The sequence below is a fragment of the Oryzias melastigma genome, linkage group LG10 (genome assembly GCF_002922805.2).
Source record: "Oryzias melastigma strain HK-1 linkage group LG10, ASM292280v2, whole genome shotgun sequence".
NCBI classification, from domain to species: Eukaryota; Metazoa; Chordata; class Actinopteri; order Beloniformes; family Adrianichthyidae; genus Oryzias; species Oryzias melastigma.
This window is the reverse complement of record NC_050521.1, coordinates 16254970-16265508: the sequence shown is the minus strand read 5'-3', so window position 1 is coordinate 16265508 and position 10539 is coordinate 16254970. Positions and strand designations below refer to the sequence as shown.

Genomic DNA, 10539 nt, shown 5'->3' with positions numbered 1-10539 from the left:
AAGGATCTTTATTATCGGGAGAAGTTGTGACTGAATATGTGATTTTGTGTTGAAGAAAGCCATCATTGAAGTCACTCAGTTGTTTTAGAAAAGTATGAAGTATTTTTGAAAGTTTACCTATAGATAAAATAAAGTAGAAAAGTGTGCTAATTGCTAGTTTTTTTTTTAACATTTCTTTTGATTGTTTCTTTTAATGTTTTATGTAAAGCACTTTGAATTGTCTCTGTACATGAAATGTGCTATACAAATAAACTTGCCTTGCCTAATTCGTTTTGACAATGACAAAACCTTTACCATTTAGCAAAGTCGATATCTTTGTAAAATAAAGCTTATTAAAAGTGTCATAATTAAGGAAGTCTCCAACTAAAAACCAAAAGCCAAAATATTGTTGTGCTCCGAACTCTAAACTACATCTAAAAAGGAATCTAGAACTGAAGATTAGCTGTTAAAAAAATCTTTACACAAGTTTGGGTCGGATAGAATTACTTTTATTACTACTTTTATTGACCATTTATAGTTTGTGCGTTTTGGAAAAAAGATGCTGCTTTTTGATCCACCGATTTGACCTCAGTGGATGGTGATTTTCATGGATTAACAGAGGAACCCCTGCAGCTTCAGCTGCATCACAGCGGCAGATGAATGACTTCTTTAACCAGTTAGGAAAAATTCAATTGCTTCAATTTTTGTCACAAAATTAACTATCAACTAAGAAATTATTAAATGTTTTAGCCTTTAGACTAACTGTGTCCCACAGCAGTCCTGGACTGCAAGAACAATATAGTTTATCTTTCCTCTTTCTCTTGACCAAAAGTTAACTCCTCCCACATACTCAAAAACTCAGCAAAATTTGCTCACATCCAATCATGTTTCTGTACATATCAGGATGAATTCTGATCCACTCTTCTTTGTAAATGACTGATTCATGAAGATTTAGTGGCAGTTGCAAAAAGTATCAGGGCTGGGAGGTTCTCACTCAAGATTTGACCATACATGGCTCCACCCATCCACACAGTGAAGTAGCCCAGAGCATAATGTTTCCACCTCCATGCTTGACAGTGGGGATGGTGTTCTTGGGGGTCTCTTCCTCCAAACACAACAGGTTAATAAATTGTAGTTTCCCCTGACCACAGCACCTTCTTCATGAATGTGTTTACAGACAAACTTACCTTTGCACACGTGTCTTCTTAACCAGGAGTACTTGGCGATCAGTAAAAGATGTTAAAGCACCACGCCTTAAAGTATTCCCAGTGGTTTTCCAGACCTTTAGATGGGTCGATGGGCATTTTCTTGTATTTTGGCACAATTGCACCAACAGTTGTCACCTTAACCCCCAGCTTCTTGGTGATGGTTTTGTGGTCCATTCTGCTTGTTCAGGTCTAAATCTCCCCCCTTAAATCCACTGAAAGCTCTTTAGTCTTTCCATGTTAGAAACTTTGCCGTCTGACTGATTCTGTGGACAGGTGTCTTTTCTCCAGGTGATTAGCTCAAACAAGTGTCTTCAATTCAGGTGACGAGTTGTTTAAGAGAGTAAAACCAAATACATTTACATAAATTAATTTATGATTTTCTCTCACCGATACTGTGACAGACGCTCAATTTCTTTTAAGTTGACAAACCTACAAAATCAGCAGGGGATCAAATATTGTTCCCTTCACTGTAAATCCCGTCAGTAAGCAGACACCGTATCCCCCATTCATTATCCTTTATGGCCCTCCTGTGTTCCCATCCTCTATCCTTTATGTGCCTTTCTAGTCCCATATATTATGGATTGTAGTTTCCTTCTTTTTGGCATGAAAAGTCTTGAACACAAACTTTACCTGCTCACAAAAAAAGTAAAAATCCCATTTTTATAAAACTTCTCAAGCCTTCTGGGAGCTTTTTGTTAGAAACCATAAACACAACATTGTGTTCTGTTCCTTTATTAGCACTTTATGTGGAGCGTGACCTTCTCAGGAGCAGCTGAACCAGATGATAGTCAACTTTGATAAGCTGTAAGTACAAGAAATATTCAAATGAACACACCTTATGACATTATAAACATAATCAACAATAAAACATGTGGTATAGGTTAAATATGATCAAATTTAACCTAAAATCTAAGAATATTTTTTAAAGGAAGACATTGTGACGAGGCAAGCATTTGTTTTAAATTAACAGAATCTTTTAAATATAATTAACAGTTGATTGTGATTTTTTGCAGCACAATATAATACAAAAAAAATAATCAAAAACAATTATTTTTAAAGCAAAGATGAATAAGGCAGGCAAACCAAGTCTAGATGTACAGTCATGTTTATTATTTACATTTTGAGCTCCACCAACAGTTTGAGTGGGGTTTGTCTCCCCCTGCTGGCTGATTAAAGTGTTGCAGTCTCTTGCTTTATAGTGCACTAAAGAAATCATGGCCAGTTTAATAATTGAAAGCCTTCATTTATGTTCAAAGCAGCAGAAAAACGCCACAGCTTGGTTACTCTAACAGCAGAACCACTTGCAGCATTTTATGATTCCCACCCCAGTGATCCTCCTTTATAGCAAAAAAAAATAATAATCCAAGATCCCAGGAAGAGAATGATTAAAGTTAAACCTAAGAATGACGGCGGAATGAAACCTAGTTTGGAAGGAACGAACCACCTCGGTTTCTGTCCTGCGCTTGGCTAAAAAGTACCCAAAGAGACTGAACTTCACAGGGCTAGCTTCTCTGAGATTAAAGAAATAAATCAACGTCAGCCCAGACGCAGAAGCAAATATATAGAATGTAAATCAGCTAAAACATAAATCAAAGACAGCAGACTCAGAAGAAAGATAACAATGATGTAAACATTAGACGTCTACTGCTGCAGCCGAGCCACAAAGAAAGAATTCTACTTCCCTCTGTGGGGCAGATTGAACCAACGACACAAATGAGATGTCACCTTATATTTCTCGTCTGATCCTCAACTGACCTTAAAAAAAGAAGCTGCTGATCCGGGAAACTCCACCTGAATTTAAGCTCACACTAAAACATCTTTAAAAACATATATATAATATATATAAGCCAGTGAATGTGAGAGCATCTCTCCGGCCCAAAAACATACTTTTTAAAACAGTGTCTGCACTTAAAGTGAGAGAACTTCAGTTCTTAGCAGAGCGGGCGGGGTGTAGGAGGAGGGGAGGGAGGTGAGGGGGCGGGGCTTTGGGCAGCAGGACTCATGGTGGCGTCTCCGCGTTGCTGGTCGTGGTCTTTTTCTTGGTCGTCTTCTTCACCGTCTTGGTTTGAGTCTGGAAAAGGGATGAGGAGATTAAAGAAATAATGAATAGAGTTCAGTTCAGGCTTTATTACTCAGATCTTTCTGCTTACGTCCATGTTTCTCGGAATAAACTTTTTCTTTCCAATTCTGCTTGTTTCAGGTTATTTCAGTTTGACAGAGAGACAGCAACATGTCGAGGACAAAGTTAACAAATGCTTTTAGCATTCAATTGGTCGAGATTTTTGTCGAGGGTGACAAAACCTCTTGGGATCTATCTGTGGTTGTAAAGGTTGTGATGCAAGTTTACTCACAGATCCCTTCAAATCCTCCAGAAGTTTAACCCTTTTAGTCTCAGTTTACTGAGGTAATGAACATCTGACATGATACCTTGTAAAAAAGTAAAATATCAGTGTTATATAATGTTACATGACTAACGTTGCATGCTTTTTATAACCTGGAAAGACTGACTTTGCAGGTTTTTAACTCTGAACTCTGAACTCCTTTTTACAAACATGAATTTTGAAGAGTGACTTATTTAACTCCTGGAGCACAAGGAAACAACGATTTAAAAAACCTGCCTGGAAAACTGCCGGATCCTGTTCCCAACATCAGTTTTGGTCACATGACTTAAAGCGGCTAGCTGCATGGCTACCTGGATTGCTAAGTTAAAGCTAATAAAAACCAAACGATAAAATTAATTTGTAAAGTTTCTTCAAGGAGAAAAGAGTCAGAAAAAAAGGTTCAAGCTGCTGTTTACAGACAAAACCTGGAGTCTTCCTCCACTTATGGAATTATTCAGACAATTGTCATGTATTAGAAGCCGCTCTGTCTAACATGTGGAGACAGACTCGACTGTTTCACACAGATAATAAAGTTGGAGACACGGTGGATTCTAGTTTATATGTAGAATAAACCAGTTTTAAGACGGTTACATCATTTTTTTTTTTACTTTATTTCTCCATCCTTAAAAGTTGGACGTAGCTGAAGCTAGCGTACGGTTGTTAGCCTCCACTTTGACGTTAAAGAGAAAATCTTCATCACAAAGTTTAAACCAAATATTTTGCAGAGAATGAAGATTGAAGATGCTTGTTTTTTAAGTTTTAATAAAAAAGAAGCAGCAGAATGGAGATGTGCAAAACTATAACAGGAAGTGGGTTGTATTTGCTGAATTCAAATGTCTTCAATATTTTGCCTCTATGGATTGGTTTGAAGTAAAGCTACAAACGCAAACCAGGATCAGAGAGTACCAGATCACTGGTGTGGGTACACAAGGGTTTTATTCAGTTGTGTGAGGCGGGTTTAGTTACCTCAGTCTTCACTGCTGCGGGTTTCTTGGTCGTCTTCACGGAGGCGTTGCGTTTGGAGGCCTTGTCTCCTAAATCGTCGTCTGAATGCTCGGTCCTCGTGTCCGACTGGTCGGAGCCGTGTTGGGACGAGGCGTCATCCACCAGAGACGCAGCTGCCGCCGAGCGAGCTGTTGGGTTACAGAAAGAGTTTAAAAAACCTGAAGGAATAAGACGTCCATTTGATATCCAGACTGCAGTCCAGAAAGTCAGCAATAAATAGATCCAGATTAATGCTAGGCCACAAATACAAGTTTTACTGCAGGATGGGGAGGGGCATCGGCAGAATCTTCAAAATTTTAAAACAATCAGCCATTTCTTTTTTTTTTTTATAATTGTTGACGCCTTAGTTTGCGGGTCGAACAGGATAAATATTTATTGAACACTCTAAAACTATTTTTTAAAACTTTACGACTATAAATTTTTAGCTTAAATATGAACTAGATATATAGCATTACCTGCGATAATGCTAGTGTGAATGCTGTAAACTGAATTTGGCCGCTGAAGATGCTAGTGCTGATAGCTGAAGATGCTGAAATTGATAGCTAAAAATGCTGAGCTTATAGCTGAAAAGCTGAAGTTGATGGCTGAAATCACAGAAGATAAAAGCAGAAAATGCTGAAGCTGATAGCCAGCTAAAATATTAGCTAAATGCCAAATTAGCCTAAAAAAACCCTTAGGTTAGCCAAAACAGCTAGTATGTAGCTGAAATATTAGCTAAACTTCAAAACAGCCTAAAAAACTGAAAAAAGCATAAATTAGCCAAAACAGCTTGTATGTAAATATTAGCTAAACTCCAAAATAGCCTAAAAAATCTTACTAAATGCCAAAAAAAGTCCAAAAAGCTAGTAAAATACCAATTTTTAAAACCGTAACTTTTTAACATGAATAATAAAAAGGCAGGAATATTATTCCAGAATAAATCAACTTAAACCCTAAATAACTTTAGATATTTTATGCTAAATAAAAATTCATCAACTTCAAAAAAAAAGTTTTCAAAAAAAATTTCTACCTCTAAATGTGCCCGGGCAGCCATTGACCAATGTAAAAAAATATATATAAATAAATAAAAAATAAAAAAACAAAAAGTATTGTAGGCGTCAAACTTTTCCTTTTTTTTTTTTTAAACCGAGTGTAAAAATACAACTGCCACCTCCCTCCTAAATATGCTAGAATAAGAATGCTAGTTTGAATGATGTAAGCTGAAGTGCTAATAGCCTACAAGCTGATCTGCTGAAAAACTTGCACTTAGGTCGCCGCATTGTGACATTTTGGGATATAAGACCATAAGTCTAAACTACAGGACATTAACTTCTGCAACAAACCAGTTTATGTCTTACAGGACTCAAATCTATAAATACTTCTTCTGTAAGACTATATTTCATGAGTTTAAATTACAAATTAGGATTGTGACCACTTCCTTCAGAGTCACTCTGTTATTCATTTGCCAGCCTGGCAGTCCCACACAGTCAGTCAGTCAGGCGGCTGGCGGGCAGCAGTGCAGCCAGACACAAAGAGCTCCTCTGACAGTCACATGCTCTCACACTCACTTCTTTTACACTTTCCCTTCATCATGCAGTCGTTTAAATCACATGGTTCTAGTACAACCCTCAGAGTCCAGCTTAGATCCAGCAGTGCGAGTGTGCAGTCACACTTTTGTTTAGCAGCCTTACTCTGGCGTGCCGCAGTGCTCTTGGCCCTGGGCAGCGTGCTGACCCCTGAGCCCATGTCGTCCGTGTGCTCTCGCCTCATGCGGACCTCGGAGGGGCGCAGGACCAGGTCGTCGTCGGCGTTGATGAGTGTCAGGTCCTGCATGCTAAAACTCCGCAGCTTGTCTGACAGCACGCCCTGCCCCTGAAACACGGCGGGAGGCAAAGCGGCACCGGATGAGAAAACGGGAATAAGACGGCGGCAAAAATAAATTATTTAAACCTTTTCTAGAATGTAGTTACAGACATTGAATCTCTCGTATGTATGACGCTCACTTAAGTTTAACCCACTAATACAAAAATACGACTAGTTGAAGGAGTTTTTAGGTCACAAAGTGGGTCTTTTCATCGCCGATACTCTGCAGGATCTCAACCCAGATTTCCTGAAGTGAATACAGCAGCAGGATCCTCAGAACAACCAGAGCCGGGATATTCTGGCGTTTTAGAGCAGGATGTTTGATTTTGTTGTAACAGGTTTGGCTTCAAAGCTTTATTTAGCCCCAGATCCATTAACCAGCTCAGTGGCCTTGTGGTAGAGTGTTCGCCCTGAGACTGGGAGGTCATGAGTTCAAATCTAAGGTACGTTTGACATTTAAAGGGGATTACGCTGCTTAAAAAAAATTTGATCTTCAGTTAAAATCTGTACATTTTTGCATGAATTTAGAAAAACCACAGCAGAAAACAAACAAACACAACAGCCCACCTTGGTGGCCGCGGTGACGGCAGCATTGGCGGCGAGGTTGAGGCCCCGCTTTCCAAACCTCATCATGGTCTCATAACTCTTGTCTTTGGCCTGAGCGATGTACTCATCAATCTCCTGCAGGGGAGGAGAGAGGATGAACAAAGAAAAGATGAGGACAGAGAGGATCAAAAAGAAGTAGAAGAGGTTTAAAGGTCTCGTAAATTGGAGTGTCAAACCTTCTCTTTGTTGGAGAGAGTTGGATGGACGAACTTGCGGTAGAGGACGCTGGAGCCTTTCGTGTACGGAGAGAGGAGCCAGATTACAAAGGCAATCTTTAGCTCAAAGTAAAATGGAAACCTGGAGAATGAAACATATGGAGAAGAGACAAATAATTCTGATTAGTGCTGCAAAATACTGGAAAACTAAGATGAGGATGTGAGGTTTAGACTGACCATGACAGGAGCAAGTCTGTGGCCGTCTCTGCTGTGGTGAACAACGCAAACACTATCCAGTACATCATCCACTTCACCTGCAGACACATTCAGGGAAAAGGAGAGCAGCTTAAAATAGCACATGAAGTCCCACATCTTCACGCCTGCTGCAACACGTGCAGGGAAAGCATGTCAACATGTAACAAACACGTTTTTACAGTTCAGTTTTCATCTTTAAGGGTGCATTTTTAAAATATGCTTTACATTTTCTGAGCTGAGTAAAACAAAAACAACAAAAAAGTCTGGATTTTTAAAAATAAAAACCAAAATTAACTCAAAAATGTTGAGGAAAAATGTTTAATGGATGTTTACTGACAGCAGAGGCTTCAGGGCATCTTATGCATCATTCGACTCATTTAATGAGTAAAAGGAGAAACCGAGCGCAAAAAGAAAGAACAGATCTAAATATGGTATCCCCCCCTCCCCCCTTTGGTTTAGCTCCTCCCATCACGGTCTCCTTCTGTGGGCTCAAACGCCAATTGAGAGAGTGGGTTGTCATAGTAACAGGCTGAGATGAGGCTGTTCTCCTGTGTTAATGTAGGCTGAGGGCCAGAGTGCTGCTGCTGCTCCTCGGATGCTGCAGTGAGGCGGGCGGGCAGGACGCCGCTCGCCGAGCAGACCGAGACTTTTGTTTACTGGTTTCCCGGAGCAACAGCTCCCAATTCATTCAACGGTGTTCCCATTATGCTGCGATTTCAAAGTGTTCTAAAGCGGGAACAATGGTAGATTTGGGAAATGCTCTGCATGTTTCAAAAGTTTAATGTTAAACCCAAATCCTTTAATGCAGAAGTTTAATATAACAATACAGTAAACATAACAAGAATACCATCAAATTGTTGTCAGTCATCTACAATTATTATAAAATTCACTATTTCATTGAGTGTTATACTTGTTTGAGGCTCAATTTGGGTGCAGCAGATCCTAAAATGATGCAGATCCCAAATCTTTAAAGTCCCTGATCATCTTTTGAACCATTGTAAAATCGTTCCCAGTGGTCTTTAATTTATAATTATGCTGTTTTTAGGCACAATAAAAATAAATCTGTCAATTAAAGTTCACCAGAAATTTACTTGAGTTGTGGACGGGACTTTTGGCACCGACTACTCCGCCCCCACTTCCCATCATCACAGATTTGATTAAAGAAATACTCAGAAATTCCATTTTAATTTATTTTTCTCAATAGATTTCCTTTATTATGAGAAAATGCCACAAGAACATGTTTAAAAAAAACAATTTCTTTAACAACTCCTGATTTTTTTTTATCTGAAAACAGTCAAACATTTAATAAAAAACAAATTAAGGTACTACCAAAACACAAAACATTATTTTTTTGTATCTATTTTATGTTTTTGCCAACATTTATGTCAAAACAGTGGTTGTCCTCAGGTTTAGTAAATGTTTCTGACCTTTGAAGTAACAGTACATGACTGACAGGCAAAGACGAATCAGTAAAAAGTCAAACAGAGCCTACAGAGCTCTGCTGTGACACAGACAGTACTTACATATTCCTTCACGTTTTTCGTTTTGACAGCCTTGTATGAGGAGTATGCTGGGTACAGGGTCCCAAAGGCAAGGCTGCAGACAGACAGAGACTAAAGGTCAGTGGAAGAGGATTCAGCCACAGAGCGTGACCTCAGAGTTTCAACACCATGACCCACCTCTACTGTCAGGTTTGAAATACAATGAGTTTATGAAAACATCACCAGGATTCTCATGTAGACCTTAATAAACATTGAGCACATAACCAGCGCAGACAGTCAAATGAACATTGCTGATTGTGGAAAAACCCACAAAGATCTGTTGGGGGTGGGCTGGCATGTGTTCCAGCAGACAGGAAGTGTGTTGATGTGCAGTTTGTCCATCCCCGAGCCTCAGGGGCAGAAATAACATCACTTGTAGTCAAATATTTGAACTAAAACAGGGGAGTCAAACTGAATCGCAAAGGGGGCCAAAATCCAAAACACACTTTTAGTCGTACAGGATTAAACATTTATTGAACACTCTAAAACTACATTTTTAAAACCATAACTTTTTAACAAAATTAATAATGCTAATGTGAATGCTGTAAGTTGAATTTGGCCGCCAGAAGATGCTAGTGCTGATAGCTGAAGATGCTGAAATTCATAGCTAAAAACGCCGAAGCTAAATGCCAAATTAGCCTAAAAAACTACAAAAATAAAAACCTTGGCTAGCCAAAACAGATGGCATTTAGCTGAAATATTAGCTAAACTTCAAAATAGCCTTAATTAATAAATAAAGTTGAATAAAAGATGCTAAAATAAGATGAAGACAGTCTTCTTAACTAGGATTTTTCAGCTTCACAATGGAAGCCTTGCTGACTTGAGTCTTATAAGCTGTATACCTAGAGGACAGAATTCATTTCAGGAGTGAATAAAAGAGCAATATAATTACATTTGATACAAGTATAATTAATGTAAAAAAATATATATTATAAGTAAAGAGTAAAAAGGCCAACACAGCTCTGGGGTGATTCATCCTGATGCTGACTAAGCCGACACACACCTCAGACTGTATTTGTAGGCGCCTTGTGTCAATAACATTGAATCTCTTTGACCTTATTGGGCTTTCTGCACAGCTCTGCATGTCAACACACAAGGACTTCTATTATGCATTTCGGAAGCCACAGAGGGTAAAAAGCTGAGTAAAGGTTAATAAGATGCTCTGAGTCGACGTCTTTGCCCTGCAGAAGAGCAGCAGTGACTGTCTGCTGTTTTAATCTCAGTTTATGTAATCCAGGAATATTATTTTGAGATCATTTCTGCCCTTTCAAGAGATAGTGCTGTGTTAAAACGTACATTTGGATTGATGAGTCAGTTCAGAGGAAAAAATCTGATTAAATAATCAAAAAGATGCAAAAATCAAAGTATAATTTGATCGCTGAAATTACAAAAAAAAAATGTTTTTTATGCTTTAGTTTAGTTTGTGTGGGTTTAACTGATTTTGTTTTGCAACACAAGGTTCAATCATGTAAAATTAGCCTTAAAGCAGGGGTCTCAAGCTCAAATCAGCCGGGGGCCGCTGGAGACAGAATCTAGTTGAGGCCGGGCCGCATCAGGATTTTCACAA

At 38.8% G+C, this 10539-nt stretch overlaps 1 protein-coding gene across 1 annotated transcript in view; it reads right to left on the bottom strand.

Moving 5' to 3' along the window:
* Positions 1 to 1903: 1903 nt before the first annotated feature.
* The window catches only part of reep2 (receptor accessory protein 2), a 10133-nt gene continuing 1497 nt past the window's right edge, over positions 1904 to 10539 (bottom strand). Inside the window, exons 2-8 of the mRNA XM_024283914.2 lie at positions 8955 to 9027; positions 7414 to 7490; positions 7198 to 7318; positions 6983 to 7096; positions 6244 to 6424; positions 4535 to 4701; positions 1904 to 3258 (exon numbers count right to left, since the gene is read on the bottom strand). Coding sequence (XP_024139682.1) covers positions 3187 to 3258; positions 4535 to 4701; positions 6244 to 6424; positions 6983 to 7096; positions 7198 to 7318; positions 7414 to 7490; positions 8955 to 9027 — 805 coding nt within the window. The 3' untranslated portion in view covers positions 1904 to 3186. The remainder of the gene's footprint in view (positions 3259 to 4534; positions 4702 to 6243; positions 6425 to 6982; positions 7097 to 7197; positions 7319 to 7413; positions 7491 to 8954; positions 9028 to 10539) is intronic.